At 48.1% G+C, this 16,438-nt stretch overlaps 4 protein-coding genes and 1 long non-coding RNA gene across 8 annotated transcripts in view; 4 read left to right on the forward strand and 1 right to left on the reverse strand.

Annotated features, from left to right (window-relative positions):
• Window positions 1-16,438, reverse strand: part of LOC119129646 (C-type mannose receptor 2-like) — a 902,042-nt gene that overhangs the window by 706,721 nt on the left and 178,883 nt on the right. The window lies entirely within an intron of this gene.
• LOC119128292 lies at window positions 1,032-4,590 on the forward strand. Its single transcript, XR_005098975.1, has 3 exons — window positions 1,032-1,116; window positions 4,312-4,344; window positions 4,411-4,590. It is a non-coding gene; the product is annotated as an uncharacterized LOC119128292 (long non-coding RNA).
• LOC119128217 (lactadherin-like) lies at window positions 5,003-7,550 on the forward strand. Its single transcript, XM_037260466.1, has 9 exons — window positions 5,003-5,262; window positions 5,332-5,492; window positions 5,567-5,690; window positions 5,766-5,820; window positions 5,891-5,957; window positions 6,027-6,274; window positions 6,351-6,524; window positions 6,602-6,756; window positions 6,828-7,550. Exons 1-6 carry the CDS (start codon window positions 5,067-5,069, stop codon window positions 6,162-6,164), a joined length of 741 nt encoding a protein of 246 aa, XP_037116361.1. The 5' UTR covers window positions 5,003-5,066; the 3' UTR covers window positions 6,165-6,274; window positions 6,351-6,524; window positions 6,602-6,756; window positions 6,828-7,550.
• alpk1 (alpha-kinase 1) lies at window positions 8,928-13,488 on the forward strand. 4 transcript variants are annotated; one of them, XM_037260225.1, is made up of 15 exons: window positions 8,928-8,957; window positions 9,113-9,177; window positions 9,273-9,388; window positions 9,457-9,611; window positions 9,677-9,875; window positions 9,935-9,994; window positions 10,060-10,146; window positions 10,213-10,289; window positions 10,361-10,456; window positions 10,928-11,032; window positions 11,112-12,477; window positions 12,546-12,693; window positions 12,759-12,921; window positions 12,982-13,168; window positions 13,235-13,488. In XM_037260225.1, exons 3-15 carry the CDS (start codon window positions 9,274-9,276, stop codon window positions 13,426-13,428), a joined length of 2,952 nt encoding a protein of 983 aa, XP_037116120.1. In that variant the 5' UTR covers window positions 8,928-8,957; window positions 9,113-9,177; window position 9,273; the 3' UTR covers window positions 13,429-13,488. The 4 variants fall into 4 exon arrangements, with proteins under 4 accessions (XP_037116120.1, XP_037116123.1, XP_037116121.1 ...); XM_037260228.1 differs by having other exon boundaries at window positions 8,942-8,957; window positions 9,113-9,172; XM_037260226.1 differs by lacking the exon at window positions 8,928-8,957 and having other exon boundaries at window positions 9,087-9,177.
• Window positions 15,150-16,409, forward strand: epdl1 (ependymin-like 1). Its single transcript, XM_037260475.1, has 6 exons — window positions 15,150-15,299; window positions 15,365-15,399; window positions 15,485-15,619; window positions 15,685-15,868; window positions 15,961-16,048; window positions 16,122-16,409. Exons 1-6 carry the CDS (start codon window positions 15,233-15,235, stop codon window positions 16,276-16,278), a joined length of 666 nt encoding a protein of 221 aa, XP_037116370.1. The 5' UTR covers window positions 15,150-15,232; the 3' UTR covers window positions 16,279-16,409.

The following is a 16,438-nucleotide window of genomic DNA, read 5'->3' on the forward strand; positions in this document are numbered from 1 at the left end:
GTGGGACTTTTAGGAGAATAAAATGAAAACGGTTTGAGTCTGAAACTCAAATTGTGCTTTAACTGGAAAATAGTTGTAAATTGACAACAATGAGATATATTTGCTTTGAGAAACTATTGACGAGTAGGAGGAAAAAGGACTTTGGGAAAAAATGTGCTCACGTCTGGCGTGTTGTCCGCAGGGCAAGATCGAGTGGGTCCCACACAGGCCGGCAGGACGTGGCGACTGCGCTGCCTTGTCGCAGACTGGACAACTTGAGGACTGGCCCTGCACCAATGCTCGGCCATTCATCTGTAAAAAAGGTCAGCAAGTGATGATGACCACGTGCTCTCTCATCATCATAATCATACCTTTGATATATAATGCACTTTACATTTTAAGGCAAATTGAAGAGTGCTAATGTGTCCTCTCTTTTCCTTCCTTGCAGCCAAGGTCCAAGACTTTCTTCTTCCTCCGCCGCCAGGTGGGCGTCCCACCCGCCAGTCGACGTGTGTTCTTTCGTCGCCCGTTTGCCCTCAAGTGACTCGACTCTCGCTTGCAGGCCGGAGTGCAAAGTGCGGCTGGTGGCGGGAGCGACCCTTCTCCGACTTCTGCTACCTGATCCAACGCAGGCCAACCAAGGCCTGGAAGGAGGCGCGAGACGACTGCCTCCACCGCGGAGGCGACCTGCTCAGCATCACGGACTTACACGAATATGCATTCATTCAAGGTAAGTCTGTCGGTCTGTCCGGTCGCGATCAGAGCTGTTGAATTCCTCCAACGTGGAATGTTTCAAACTCGTTACACGTTTGACCATTTACCTCCAAAGGTATCTACACTTCTCTGCCAAGCGCTACCTCTCTGTGGTTGGGCGTCAACAACAACGTCACGAAAGACGGCAGCGGGTGGACTGACGGATCCCCGTTGGGTTACATCGTCATGGACGGAGGTGGCTCAAAAACCCAATCGATGTTTGTCTGCAATGTTGCGGAGGAATGGAGCTGAGCATCTGTCATCTCCTTCCAGGTGACCCTGGCGACCTCTCTGCTGCGTCCTGTCTTTCCTTGCTCACACGCAACGGCCGCTGGAAGTTTGACGATTGCCGGAAGAAGAGAGGCTACATCTGCAAGAAAAGAGGTAAGACGCGGCGACGCCCGGCCGATTCTCACAACGTGCTGACTCGCTTCTTTGGCTTTTGTCTTGCAGGAAACGTTCCAAAACCGCCGCAGCAGCCTCATGACGGTACGTCTCCTTGAACGGTGACTTTAAATGACACGAGACAAAAATGACATGACGACGCTTGTCTTCTTTTTTTATTTTCCTCGCGTAAAGAATTCAGGTTGTAAGCAAACGAAGGTTGTGCAAGATCAGCTGCTCGCCATTCAATAGTGGCTATATCATGGGTGACTAGCTAAATAATCATTTGTGGCAGCCTGAGTTGGTTCTTTGAGATCATTCAGCATCTTGAAACTGGCCTTGTTTATCTCTTGTGACTGTATTCTTTCAGGCTAATAGCCTTCAATGCCCGTGTCCTTCTAAAGACTTGTCAGTTGTGGATTGCCAGTCAAGCAGGCGACGCAATTTGGCAAAAACTGAATTGGGTCGACCGACTGCATTGTTACCTGTTTGCTGAATTTCTGCTTTTCACCAAACGTTGAAAATTGACCAAGGCAACTTTGCTGTTTTATCAGTATTAACCGATCCTAAGGCAACATGTGACATAAGCAACGGATGGAATCCTTACGGCTCCAACTGCTACAAGAAGATAGAGAAAACCAACGGGTGGCTGGGGGCTCGTCACGACTGCCTCTGGGAGGGCGGCGACCTGGTCTCCATCTCCTCGTTCTACGAGGAAAGCTTTGTGAAGAAGCAAATGGGCGACAAGCCCTTTTGGATCGGACTCTCCAATCTGGTGAGACGCAAGCGCAGGCTGCTGTTGGCTCGCTACCGGTAGTTGACTGACAACCGGGATTGGTTTCGGCAGGACTGCAACAAGGACTGGTGTCAGTTTTTTGAAGAGGGGGAAAAGAAGCTGACTTGGTCCGACACCGGTGTGACCCCGGCCTACGCCAACAGGGACTCGCGTCAAGACGGAAGGTAAGAAGGTCACCTCTTTGCGTTCTTTCATTGTCAGGCGGGGCACAGAGAAAGAAGGGAAAACCGTTTCTCGGGTGTGTATGTTTTTTTTCTGACTTATCTCTACAGCTCCAACCTTCAGTCCTGCGCGTACGTCAACCAAGGTGTGCACTCCTCCAGTCAGCCTGGCAAGTGGAGATATGGCTCGTGCGGATCCTCACTGGCGTACATGTGCAAGCGGTCGCCCGACGGTAAGTGTCCGTGTCGATGTTGACGCTGAAAGGAGGAAAAAATGCAATCACGTCGTCCTCCTGCAGACTGCCCGGAGGGACAGCTGTGTTCCTACAAAGACTACGGATTGGGCTACCATCGAGTGGAGAGTGAGTGGCAGCGACGCTTCTTCTTTCTTTTCAAGCCTGCAGCGCCCCCTTGTGGTTTTGTAATCCATGTTTCTTGCCGGCTTCAGCTTCCTACTGCGACCCTGGCGACTTCCTGTACAAGGGCTCTTGCTATCACTTTGGGAGGATGGAGCGCACTTGGAAGGATGCCGAGAAGTTCTGCCAAGAATCGAAAGGTCACCTGGCCAGCGTCCTCTCATGGGACAAGGGCAAATTCTTGGCTGGTGAGCGTCAGGGTCAAACTGCTGATGCCAGTTATCGCCCCCCCCAGCGTTTCCCAATGTCTGACACGTTTGAATGCTCTTCTCGCTTTTTGTGATTTCCCCAAGCTCACGCGCCATATGTAGGAGGATTGCAATCTTGGGTGGGACTCAAGAAGAACAAGGGCAACTTTGAGTGGAGCAACGCAACACCTGCAGTAAGCCAAACGAGCGGCCTACAAAAGCAGTCAAAAGTTCGACTTTGGCAAGAAGAGATAAACATTGAAGGTGTTAATGAGATGGGGCATTAACAAGGACAAAGTTAAAATAAATAAATAAAATTAAATGAAGTGAAAAAAGAAATCATGTATGATTGAAATGCAGATTTTCACAAGTCAAAGTTGCTCATTTCTGAGAACAAATTAGTCTGAAACTCAAGTTGTGATTTAAGTGGATGAAAATTGTCCAATGAATTCAAGTCATACTGTGGGAAAGTGTTGATTAGTGGGAGGAAAAAAGGACTCATCATTTTGGAGCAAATGCGGCGGTGGCAAGCGAGACCAAACGCGCCAAAGTCACGTCTGGCGTGTCGTCCGCAGGGCAAGATCGCATGGGTCCTAAACAGGCCGGCCGGACGTGGAGACTGCGCTGCCTTGTCGCAGACTGGAAAACCTGAGGATTGGCCCTGCACCAATATTCAGCCATTCATCTGTAAAAAAGGTCAGCAAGTGATGATGACCACGTGCTCTCTCATCATCATAATCATACCTTTGATATATAATGCACTTTACATTTTAAGGCAAATCGAAGAGTGCTAATGCGTCCTCTCTTTTCCTTCCTTCCAGCCAAGGTCCGAGACTTTCTTCTTCCTCCACCGCCAGGTGGGCTTCCCATCCGCCAGTCGACGTGTGTTCATTCGTCGCCCGTTTGCCCTCAAGTGACTCGACTCTCGCTTGCAGGCTGGAGTGCAAAGTGCGGCTGGTGGCTGGAGCGATCCTCCTCCGACTTCTGCTACCTGATTCAACGCAAGCCCACCAAGACTTGGGAGGAGGCGCGAGACGACTGCCTTCGCCGCGGAGGCGACCTGCTCAGTATCGCCGACTCACATGAACAGGCCTTCATACAAAGTAGGCTGGCTGGCTGGCTGGCTGGCTGGCTGTCTGTCTGTCTGACTGGCCGGCTGGCCGGCCGGCCATCTGTCTGTCTGTCTGTCTGTCCGGTCGCGATCAGAGCTGTTGAATTCCCCCAACGTGGACTGTCTCAAACTCAGTTGACCATTTACCTCCAAAGGTCTGTACACTTTACTGCCGAGCGCTCCCTCTCTGTGGTTGGGCGTCGACAACAACGTCACGAAAGACGGCAGCGGGTGGACTGACGGATCCCCGTTGGGTTACGTCGTCATGGACGAAGGTGGCTCAAAAACCCAATCGATGTTTGTCTGCAATGTTGCGGAGGAATGGAGCTGAGTATCTGTCGTCCCCTTCCAGGTGACCTCTCTGGTGCGTCTTGTCTTTCCTTACTCACAAGCAACGGGCGCTGGAAGTTTGACAATTGCCGGAACAAGAGAGGCTACATCTGCAAGAAAAGAGGTAAGACGCGGCGACGCTCGGCCGATTCTCACAACGTGGCGACTCGCGTCTTTTGCTTTTATCTTGCAGGAGACACGCCAAAAGCCCCGCAGCCTCATGACAGTAAGTCTCTTTGCGCAGTGGCTTCGGTGGATGCAAGAGAAAAATGACACGACAATGCTTTGGCAGGCTTTAAGGAGATCCTTGTCTGCAACAAGCATTCTGCTGACCTTGTGTGTGAGGCTGAGGGTCAGAAGCAAAGCCGCATCAGCATCCAGTCCGCCTTTTACGGTCGGCGGAGTGACGACGTTTGCCAGGAGGACGGCGACTCATTCAACGACTACTCATTCGACGACGACGACTCATTGGAAAACGGTAAGAGCTGAGAATCCACCATTTGCCAATGAAGGCATTTGTCCGCCTCCCTCTGAAGGCCCATTCGACGCGTTTCGCTTGGTTTTCTCCTGAAAGTCTCCAAACAACTTTGGCCTGCTACGAAACTTCATGAAAATGAAGCAATGCTTACAAACCGTTCAGATGCTCGTTTGGTTCCTCATTCCAGTGCATCAATGCTCATACTCACCAATGTGTTGTAACTTGCAGAGACCACCTGCTCAGTGAAAGGCATCGTCCCTCGCTACAGGAAAATGTGCAACAGCCAGCAAAAATGCCACATTGAGGTTTTGGAGGACAAGTCCTGCCCTGCCCCCTCCAAATATCTGCAGATGGTCTATAGCTGCGAACAGAAAGGTGGGATTCACGCCTCGCCATCTTCCGCTCTGCACTGAATCTAGGACTCCTCACATTCCCAGAAAAACAATGCAAGGAGTCCCACAAGGGGCTCCATGGCCAGATTTTTATTTTACGCATCCGTTCCGAATTCAAATGACTTTTGGCTGTCCTCAGTGTGTCTCGACAGTCTGGGCATCGCCGACGGCAGCGTCGCGGACCCTTCCTTCAAAGCCTCCTCCTCAATGGAAGACGCCACCCCAGAAAAAGCCCGCCTCAACGGGGAGTCCTGCTGGAAGCCGTCAAAAAATGGTGCGTAGAAAATTGACCGCTTGGCACTTTGGTCTCCTCCTGAGCGTTCTTTTGTCCGCCCCCCTCCAGCCCTCGGCAGCTGGATCCTGGTGAACCTCGGCTACACGAGAAAGGTGACTGCGATCTTGACCCAGGGCTGTAATAGCACCGATACTCGCTCCTGGGACATCCCACTTGAGATGAGACTGAGCGTTGATAGGAAGAAGTGGACCAAACACCCGGACGGGAAGGTGAGCCAATGGAGTCGACCGCGACCTCATCCTCCCATCTTGTCACAACAAACAAGGAAACATTCGATTTCTAGTTCATCGGCGGTGGGACTCATCTGCTTGAGACGCCCGCGTTCGCTCAGTACGTCCTCATCCTGCCGCTGGAGAATCGTCCAGAATTTGGCCTCCGCTTTGACATCTTGGGATGCGCGCATGAAGGTGAAATCCGCCGCTTTGGTTGCCCAAAACAACAACCGCAAAACATGCCACGAACTCTCGCCTTTTGTCCGACAGATGAGACGACCTGCGCCAGAAAGTTCAACAGCGTCCGCTTCACCGATTCGATGACGTGAGTCACGCCTGACACGATGTTTCATGACCGCCTGTTGTCAATTTCACAACATGTGTGTCTTCTGCAGGTTCTACTGTCCGCCCAGGTGTGGCAAAGAGGAACACTTTGTCGCTGGAACATTGGTCTACTCGGAGGTAGGGGATTGCCTGAGCCCACCCACCAGTCGACGTCTCGTCCGTGACTGCAACTTTGTGTAAATGCAGGACTCGCACATCTGCGCGGCCGCCATTCACGCCGGCGTCATCCGGAACGACATCGGAGGAGATTGTATTGTGATGAGAGCTCCCAAACAGCAAGTCTACACGGGCTCCACCGGGAACAGGATCACCTCCAGACAGTGAGTGGTCGACCTTCACGGAAAAGTCCCATGAAGAGCCACCGGCTAATTAGCGCTTTACTATTTGCAGTTTGAACGACCCGCTGGGTGTGTCTCACACCTTTGCGGACGGGGGTGAGTTCAAAAACCATTTGTTTATCTCACGCTAACTGTCATGACGACTACGACTCACACGGGGTCTCGCCTGCAGAGCCCAGATGCGCGGCACCTGACTGGGAGGAGTTTGCCGGGTTCTGCTACAAAACGTTTGAGGGCAAAAAGAAATGGGATGATGCGCAACTCGTCTGCCGTAGTCTTGGTGCCGAACTGGTGTCCATCCGCAGCGAGATGGAGCAGGCGTCAGTGAAAAATGTCTCCCACCTTGGTGCGCATCCCGACCGTTAATTAACAGTCCCCGTCAACATCTGAGAACCGGATGAGAGCTCTGTTCCCTCCCATCAGAAACCAGCGACATGTGGACCGGACTGAACGACCTGGCGCTTCCCGGCACGTTGGTGTGGTCGGACCGCCACCAGGTGACCTTCACCCACTGGGCCGCGGGAGAACCCATCCAGCGCGTCGGCCTCGACAAACACTGCGTGGCTGTGTTACGGCAGGTGCGTCCTCAAATGAGCATTGGGAAGAAGAAGAGCTTTGCGCTCCACTGAAATGGATTGTTTTCTTTCAGACTGGAAGATGGAAGCCAATGTCCTGCGCCCAAGTCAACAGCTTCATGTGCAAAATGCCCACAGCGCATTTTCCAATTGCCTCACCGGAGCCACAGGTGGCGCCGTAGAGTCCGCCTGGCTGTGTCTGTTCCCAACGGCCCAAGAGCCCATGGAGAAAATTGACAATGCCAGAAAGTCATCATCGAAGACAAAGATTGAATGCCCTTCCTACTCTGCTCCAAAGAAATAGTATCACCATTGTCACAAAACCAAAAAAACACAAAAAGACAGAAAATATCACTAGCTAAGGCCGACAACATATCCGAAGGCCTGGAGAGAGAACTTATCTTATCATAAGTGTTTTTAGCATTTAGCTTAGCTGTTGTCAGCCAACTAGATGTCGTGTCCAGATGCAATGTGAACGAGCGTGCTATGTTCACTTGCACTCGACTCTACTTGGTTTGTCCTTTTCTCTTTTTTTCGCGCGCTTGACTTAACTTTGACTGCCTTTTCGTAAAGTTACTGACTCTAAGAGCAAAACACATTGTACAGAAATTCCAGTGCTTTCAAAGAGCCCAATCGTAAGAACGGGAGAGACGAGAATCGTCTCGAGGCTGGAATGAAAGTCCAAAGTCGGTTATTGCTATCTTTCATGGTTTTGTTTTTATTCGTGTCGTGTTGTCTTGTCCTCATCGCCTTTAAAAAGCGAGCCCGGACTTGACAGCTTTTTGTTTGAAAGAAAAGCTTCTGTAGAATATATGATTACAAATAATGAATTTTGAATCACTAGAGAGCTATGTTACTGCCAATGATGTCTGCGACTGTCGAAATGTCTCTGGAAGTATTTTCCAGTATTTTCCATCATTTTCTATGGTCTCTTACCGCATCTACAATTCACTGTCAATTTATGTCCAGTTCTTGCATTTTTGATTACCGACTGCAGTTTTCGACTCCATCGCTGCTGTCAGAAAAAAGTTGGTTTTCACTGTCGTTCTCTCTACGCTACGTTATCGCATCTACAATTCACTGTATATCATGTCGATTTATATCCACTTCTTACATTTTTGATTACTGATTGCAGTGTTTTAATCAATCGCTGCTGTCAGAAAAGAATTGGTTTTCACTGTTGTTGTAGAAATTTCAAAATAAAAGCTATTGATTACGATTCAGGGTTTGGTCTTTTTTTTTTCTACATTTTTCGATTGATTCAAACCGTGGCAACTCAACTGTTCAGTTCATTCTGCCACAAATTTTTGCTAAATTGAAAAACAAAAGGCACATTTTTAAATGAACTCTCAATGGATTTGGTTGAATGAATTTTTTTGGAACACTCACGCACGCCTGTCTGGGACTGTTTGATAAATCTGAACCAACTCGTATTTGAGACTTCCCTGTCTGGGACTGTTTGATAAATCTGAACAAACTCGTATTTGAGACTCTTGACATCAGAGGCTGGTTGACAAAACAAATACTCAACAGGCACCTATTTATACAAGTAATCACTTGGAAACACTCATTCCTGTGGCCTCTTGGAAAAAGAAAAATCATAAAATTGGTCCCTTCTGGCACTGACAAAAACACAAACAGTATTGATTGACATTAAATTTGCAGAGTTAGGGTGAAAATGACACACATGAGCTTGCTGTGTAATGACATAACTTTTGCCATGCTCCTTAATTTGCAATAATCCCAATAATGTAATAATATTCAGGAGGCTAGACAATGTTTTTTTTTCTGAAAGATTACCCACAACTTAATTGCCATTGCTGTGAAATGTTAATTATTAATTGCTAATACTCTCCTGTACAATATTTCATTCTTAAATTTAGGCTTAAAAGAAACATGTTCAAATTTAATATATTTGTACTCAAGCACCTGTATTGACGTTAGACTTTTGGATTTGATTTGTTTTCAATTGATTGATTGATTGATTGATTGATTTTTTTATTATTTCGGAGATCGCAATGCTTGGTCCCTTACCGAGATATTTATTGTTTAAGATGTCAATATGAAATCTTATATTCTTAGATTGGCATTACTTATTTCCCTTAATGCCAGGGAGGTCACTTGCGCGTTTATGTGCAGCTCCGCGGTCCCGCCTCTTGGCGGCGTCACGTCAACACCCCGCGCCAAGCGGCGGCTGCGTGCTTGTGAGTCACGTGCAGCCCGTCCAACTCATCAAATGAATTCAATACCACGTTTAAAAGCCTTAAAGGACCTTTTCGTCGCAATGCGGGTTTACTTCTGTTTCAAACGCTGGTATATAATATAATGGTATTCATATTTCTGATTTTCGTGAACGTAGCATACCAAAGTCCGCCTTTATCATGACGTAAAAGTGAAAGACGACTTGAAAACGTAGCTGGTAAGGTAAGCGAGGTGTTGCATTAACTCAAGACTACTGCGAACCGTAATGACTTTCGAGACGTGAGGTACGATGGCTTTCTGTGGACTGATTTTGCCAGAATGGCCCGACAGGACGGGGAGACTCGGGGTTTGCTGGAGAAATGCCTCAGGGCAGCAAACACCCCCGCCACTCAAGCCACGGAAGCCGAGAGGCACATTTACTGCAGTGTCAGAGGTTCGAGACGAGACGGCGCTGTTGTGACGGAGACAAGACTGATTTACTTCTTGTCCCTCGTTTTGCAGATTCCTTGCGTGAGGAGTTGGCTTTGCTTCTCCAAGAGGCCGAAGAGATGAGATGGCCCTTTGTGCCCGAGAAGTGGCAGTACAAGCAGACCATCAGCGCCGATGACAAGAGCAACTTGAGCGAGCTCGTCGGCCAGCATCTACCTCAGCTCTTGGTGATGGCCACGCGCTGGTGGCGACGTGCCTGCGACCGATCTGACACCTTTTGCTGTGTCACCAGAATATCCTGGAAGCCGCCATTGTGGCTCAGGAAGCCCACGCGGCGCTGGCGGTGATCTTTTTGGTGGATCGCTTTCTCTACTGGATCGACGAGTCTGGGCAATTGTTGAAGATCAGCAAGCTGCTTCACAAACGTTACCCGGACGCCCCCGTCGCCCCTCAGTTGGTCATACGGCAGGCCCGGGTCTACCTCAACTCAGGTAATTGAGACTCGGGTCAATTCGCTTGAATGATTGGAATCACGTCTCGTCTCCTTTAGGCAAATTGCAGAAGGCCGAGTACATCCTGAGCCATCTTATTATCGACAGCGGGGCCACAGGTGAGTTGAATGCGCGAGCGCCACGTAAGCCGAATGAATCCCGTTTCTCGTGTTCTTTTGGACAGGATGTTGGGTGTACCGTTCGGAAAGCGACCGTGCTCTCGTGCAGTCTGTCAGCCTGCAAGTGCGCGGAATGGTTTTGCAAAAACTAGGTCCGATTTGTTTCCCCGTCACCATCGGAACGTGCGTTTCTGTCAATTTGACACTTGTGCTCGTAGGCCTGTGGCTGGAGGCCGCGCGGCTCATCTGGGCTTCTCTGCTTGGTTACTACACGTTGCCTCAGCCAGATAAAAAGGTGAGGGAGGGAGAGCTGGTTTGGGGACCATTCCGGATTAACCCCGGCCAGCTCTTGTGGTGACCTCACAGGGTATCGGGACCTCTCTTGGCATCTTGGCTAACATCCTGCTGTCCATGAATGACGAAGACTTCCACGCCTTTAAGACCACCCCGGACATCGACTTAGTGAGTTTTGCTTTTCATGCTGCTTTTACTTACGTATTACACTACCGTTCAAAGGTTTGGGGTCACAAAATTGTTTGGGTGACCCCAAACTTTTGAACGGTAGTGTAAATATTATTATAATAAAATATTATGAATTAAATATTATAAATTATATCTTATATTTCTATAAGATTATATATAATCTATGAATATAAGTATACATATATATTATAAGATATTTTACACAGAAGATTATATATATATAATCTATAAATAATTATCTAAATAAATATATACACTACCGTTCAAAAGTTTGGGGTCACCCAAACAATTTTGTGACCCCAAACTTTTGAACGGTAGTGTATATCATAATTATTATTTTTTTTTATTAATATGAATATCAATATTGTTTTAATTTGTAATCAGTATTATTTATTAATAATAAATTAATTCAAATAATAATTCAGATTTTATTATTTATTTTGTTTGCAGTCGTTGCTCGGCGACGCTAGCCATCGTCTTCTCTCCGCGGCCAAGGCGGCCAAAATGGCGGTGGCGTACAGCCAGTACACGTCGCTTTACGTGTTGACCAACGCGGTGTGTTTCATTGGCACAATACTGCAGGTGTACCTAATGATGTGGCCACTGAGTCTTGCTCCTCTTCGTTTTATTGTAGACGGCTCAAGGGACCTGCTTGTTGTCGTACAGTTTCTCGCTGGCGTGCCCCCCCGCCAAGAGGACATTGTTCCTCTTAGAGGCCAAGGAGGCATTTGAAGTGGGCCTCCTCAGCAAAGCAGAAGGCGAGGTGATCACCAGCAAGCAGGAGCTGCACACCTTCATCAAGGCAGCGTATTCGCTCCTTGTCACGCACAAATGGCTTTATGGAGCCTCTGAGGCGGTGACGCGGAGCACGAAAGTGTGCCAAGAAGCTTTAGCTCGTTTTTACCATTACTCCCGCCCCGACGCTGTCGACAGAGACGGCTTTTGCGCCGAAATCATGCGTCATATATCTCGAGTCAAGCTGGAGTTGCAAGTGGAGCCGTTCGTCAATTCCGACAGCCGCTCTTTCATCCCCGACACCTTCCGGAATGTCAATGACGTCTTGGTCGGGTTCACTTCCGACGACTTCTCCAGTGTGCTGCAGAGATTTCAGAAGTATCACTTGTCGCTCTGTACAACCGCTGACTTTAAGTCTAACGGCCAGCGGGTGGATGTAGATGGAGCAGGAATTTGCATCACGGCATTCGGGACCACGGTGGATGTTCTCGACGCTGAAAGCGTCGGCGAGGCCGGTAAACCTTCGAGCGAGTGCGCTTCTGATGTTTCGGAACTGCCCGACCGTAGCAGCAGTGTCACGAACGCAAACAGCCTCAGCTCTTCCTGGAAGAGGCTCTCCTTGACGAGTTCTGGGTCAGGAAGAAGCGCCGTGGGCCATTTTTCCTCCAGTGTCTCCAGTCACGGGTCTGACAAGTTTGAAATAATACAAGCCGATATCCCAACGGCGGACTCGGATGACGACGATCCAGATGGACTATCCTTATCCCAACTGATACTCAGCAGCTCACTCAGCAACAGTTTTGGCTCCAAGTCGTCATGGGAGCACATTTCGGCAAGCCTGGGTTCATCTCGGTCTGCGGGAATCCACCAGCGCGCCAAATCGTTCGAGTCCAGCGGGAGTGTTTTTCTCAAGACAGCGCAAGATTGCGAAGATAACGACACCACTGGGTGGGAAATTTTAGGCCTGCCCAAAGCGCTAGAGAACTTTAAAGCGGATGCTGGGAATTGTAGCTCCACAGAAACCTCTACGGACGATTGTCATGGGACAGCAGAGGAATCGATTGTTGGTCCTCAGACGTGGAACCTTGGGTGCAACAGTTGCCTCAAGATCCACAGCCTGGCTCATGTTGCTCCTGCGAGACAGTACTACTTGTCCCAGGAGGACTACCGCAGTCTCCTGGCTGGAGTCTGCCACCAATGTCTGCTGAAGAGACTGAGGAGCGAGAAAGAGAAGTTCAAACTCGAGCGCTACGGCACGACCCATAGTAAGTGTCAAGAGCGGCCGTCGGGCCGGGCCGTATCACTAACGGCAACCACTCTCGCCTCTCACCAGATGCTCTACATTTAAAGTTCTCCAAGGCATCGGGATTGTGGACCGCTCGGGAGACCTGTGTCCATATCGGCGAGTCAATGGGCTTGCAAGGCACGCACAGAACTGCCATCTGGGTCCAGTTCTTACACCAGGAAGAAAGGCTGAGCAGGTCCGCAGAGAAAATGACACACCGATCGCCTCGGCAATATTTTCTGACTCTGCGACAATCCGCAGTTACGTCGGGAAGGACTACCGGAAGCCGACGCAGATCCAGTTTCACCTGAGAGATGTGGAGAGGCAGATGACGGCCCAGTATTACGTGACAGAATTCAACAAGAGCCTCTACGACAAGGAGGTCATGGCCCAGATGTTCTTTCTGCCCTCCGAGGCCCTGCTGGTAAGCCCAAATGATGCCCAGAAGACACGCAAGACAGAACAAACATTCTCGTCTGAGCAGATTTTGGACGGTGATGTCATCGCGGGCTGCATCACCGTGGAGCCTTTCATGCTGGGTCAATTTGTCAAACTCACCAACAACATCAAAAAGAAGAACGACAAACTGCCTGCGACGGAATACGGCCTGGCCTTCGGACACTTCACCTACCTGCACTCCGAGTGCCAGGACGTCGTCGTGGACCTGCAAGGTGCCGCGTACAAAACCAGGAACGGGTGTCGTTAGAAAATGACAAACACCTTTGCTGTCCTCACAGGGTGGGTGACGGCCAACGGTAAAGGGCTGACGTACCTCACCGACCCCCAGATACACTCCACCAGAACCCCTCGCGGCCCGTCCAACCTGGCTAGCAGCGGTATTGCTACCTTCCTGCGGGAGCAACACGGGCCAGAGTGCAACAGCGTTTGCCGGCGACTCAACCTGCCGCCGGTACCCCAACAGTCGTCGTGAAGCCGCTGTCATCCAATCTTCATGTTGTTTCTGAGTTGTTGACAATAATCAACGAAACCAATAAATAGATATGTAAATACACACGTAAATAAAAATATATCATGTGAATAAATAAATATGGCATCAATAAAAATGGTGATTACTCAGATGTGAGAACTACTTTACCTCTGTGTTAGCCTCGCAATCAAACACATGACCGAGATGTCGTCTGACTGGTTTGAGACTGCAGGAATCTTCAGGCTGACTGAACAAAAGTCACCTGCAACGTGACCTGAATACACATCAGATGTACCGTATAACACACGCTCACAAGTCGTCATGTGATTTCTTTATCAGCGACCTCAATGTTATTGTGTCACGCTTCCTGCTAGTCATGTGATTCCCCAACTCATAAAATGTAGACTCTGACTGCATGCTCATCTAGAACATCACAGGTGGTGTGAGGTGGAAAAAAAACATCCCCGGCTTAAACCTTACCAAATGTATGCAAGCATGGAGCGCAGTTCTATTTAGCACAGGATGTCCCTCACATGTACTATGTGGGTGGTTTGACTCACAAGCTAGCAATCAATGCAAGAAAGCTAGCAATAACGTTGATAACAGTTATGGCGCCCTACGATTTCAGTCATAAAAAAGGATCAGCCACCGAGGTCAGAAAAATAGCGAACAAAGTCACTAGCTAGCAATCAAGTAAGCAAGTCAGCTAGCAATAACATTCAAAACAGTATGACATTGTATAGTTTGAGAATGGCCACTGAAGTTGAAAGAAATTGTTGTTGTTTAAATAGCCGCCAAACTCACAAGCTAGCAGTCAATACAAGAAAGCTACCAATAACATTCATAACATTATGGCATTGTATTGTCACAAATCGGGGAATAGAGGACACAATAGCAGAGAAACTGTGGCTTAGTCCAGACATAACTTAAATGAAACAAAACAGCAAACAAGGCTCTACTCGTCAAGAAAAATATGAAGAAACAGGACATCAAAAGCAAATAAACACAGACAAAACAGACTTGACCGTGACTTGGGGAGCATACAAAAACAAAGATCATACCGGACAGATAACGACTCAAGAAACACTGAACTGAAAGGAGGGAACAAATTGACGGATAACGAGGAACACCTGGATAAAAGTGGCTGAGGGATCTGATTGGAAGACAAAAGGGGCGGGGCTAATAAGAACAGGTCGATCTTGTACAAAGACAACACAAGGAAACATAACACTGACAAAAAGCGACGAGAAACATTAATCGAAGTCCACATCAAAACCAAATAAACATCCTGACTTTTTTTTTTTTTTAAGAATACAAAAAAATCAGCCAGTGAAACGTGTTCTAACTTTGAAATGATATTTCCACAAAAGACATCTTTGTTCACTCCGACTTGACGTTCACACTTCAACAACACGCCTGACTTTTTTGCCCTCTCATGACCCACTACTGAATGAATGAATTAGTTTCAAACGTAAACTACACATCATCAATCAAAAGAAGACAAATAAAAATAAAAAACAAAGTGAAAGTCATTTCAATTATGACTTTGTATAAATACTAGGTCCAAACATAATACAATAACATGAGCAGAGTTGTCTGAAAATCAATACACACGAGCTAAATATTTACAATTAGAAGCAAAATATGTTTCAGTATGTGTTGTGCAATATAGTGACTCATTTTTAACAAGGCAGGTGGCCATTAAACAGCGCAAAGAGGGATGACCCTTCTCCCGGTTTGACTGCGCTTATAAGGAACTAACTCGATCTACCTCGCTCACTGATTGTTGCGACGGCGCCGTGTAAGCATGCGACTTTTTCTCGTGCTCGTGTGCTTTCTGGCAGCATGCGCGGCTCAGAAGCCTCACCCGTGCGGTAAGTTCGTCCGATTGCTTCCTTAGGTGTACTCGCTTCAACTTGGTTTTGCTTCTTCCAAACAGTGAGTCCTTCTCTTCTGAGCGGCCAATTCTCTGTGGTATGTCTGTTTTTTTTTTTTTTGTATCTCGGTGTTGTTAAGAGGCATGATAATCTCACTGAGATCTTATCTTTTTTTTGTGCAGTCCACACAGAATGAACAGCTCTGGGCTTTCGCCCGTTTCCTCTACGACGCACTGGGACAAAGAATAAGGCTCCAAGAATTCGGATTTTACCAGAATAAGACTTTCACCTATGATACTCTTCTTCTCTATAGAGAAGTGAGTCATAGTGAATTTAAAAAATATGGGAAGTGAAAACCTGAACTTGTCTTTTGTTCCTTCAGGGCGTCATGTACGAGATAAACAATCGCGACAAGAAGTGCATGAAAAGACCCTTGCAGGGTGACTTCCACCCCATGGAGGTCCCGAAAAACGCCAGCCTTTTGGGTCAGGTTGTCGTGGGGAGCTCCTCAGCCCCGGGTCAGGGTCTTCTCGTCAACACATGGACGGGCGAGTTTCCTGCCAACGGTGAGTCGCCCGACTGGAGATGAAAACATTTCCCCCCCAAAAAACTTCAATCATCCCACACGTGGCCACGCCTTCTCATTTTGATTCTGCAGCACCTTACTTGTTCACGGTGACTGAATTTGGTTGCATTCCCGTCTCCACGGCCTTCAAAACTCAGCCGTTTGGATGGATAGTGACGAGGCAAGTTGCGTTTTCTGTCGCGGGGATTTGTTCGGACGATTGCGACTGAGGTTGACTGCTTTTGGTTCAACAGTTTCTTCAACAACGTCATTGGAATTTCCGATCCCAACGAGCTCAATCCTCCCAGCTTCTGCCAAGACGCGGAGGAGGAGGAGGAACCGGTGAATTTTGTCAGCTTGCTCCAGATGAAATCAGTGCAAGCACAAGTGAATCACTCGCCTCATCCGTAACCGGAATGGTTCTGTTACACCGTTACGCAAGATTTAGCGGATGATTCGAATACACTGCTTCTGTTTTTTTTCATTTTGTTTTTGTGGTCATCAATTATTTGCCTTGTCAATAAAAGAACATCAAAACAATAATTAAAAGAATGAATTTGCCTCAATATTG

The sequence above is a fragment of the Syngnathus acus genome, chromosome 10, assembly GCF_901709675.1.
Source record: "Syngnathus acus chromosome 10, fSynAcu1.2, whole genome shotgun sequence".
Lineage (NCBI taxonomy): Eukaryota > Metazoa > Chordata > Actinopteri > Syngnathiformes > Syngnathidae > Syngnathus > Syngnathus acus.

What these genes read in the sequence shown, in the direction of transcription:
- epdl1 (XM_037260475.1), top strand. Translation starts at nt 15,233, where the DNA reads ATGCGACTTTTTCTCGTGCTCGTGTGCTTTCTGGCAGCATGCGCGGCT. An exon ending in TGAGCGGCCAATTCTCTGTG is followed by an intron (nt 15,400 to 15,484) that starts GTATGTCTGTTT and finishes TTTTTTGTGCAG; the next exon opens with TCCACACAGAATGAACAGCT. An exon ending in TTTGGATGGATAGTGACGAG is followed by an intron (nt 16,049 to 16,121) that starts GCAAGTTGCGTT and finishes TTGGTTCAACAG; the next exon opens with TTTCTTCAACAACGTCATTG.
- LOC119128217 (XM_037260466.1), top strand. Translation starts at nt 5,067, where the DNA reads ATGGCCAGATTTTTATTTTACGCATCCGTTCCGAATTCAAATGACTTT. An exon ending in CCAAACACCCGGACGGGAAG is followed by an intron (nt 5,493 to 5,566) that starts GTGAGCCAATGG and finishes TTCGATTTCTAG; the next exon opens with TTCATCGGCGGTGGGACTCA. An exon ending in GAACATTGGTCTACTCGGAG is followed by an intron (nt 5,958 to 6,026) that starts GTAGGGGATTGC and finishes GTGTAAATGCAG; the next exon opens with GACTCGCACATCTGCGCGGC.
- alpk1 (XM_037260225.1), top strand. Translation starts at nt 9,274, where the DNA reads ATGGCCCGACAGGACGGGGAGACTCGGGGTTTGCTGGAGAAATGCCTC. An exon ending in CCGGGTCTACCTCAACTCAG is followed by an intron (nt 9,876 to 9,934) that starts GTAATTGAGACT and finishes CGTCTCCTTTAG; the next exon opens with GCAAATTGCAGAAGGCCGAG. An exon ending in CGTCGTCGTGGACCTGCAAG is followed by an intron (nt 13,169 to 13,234) that starts GTGCCGCGTACA and finishes CTGTCCTCACAG; the next exon opens with GGTGGGTGACGGCCAACGGT.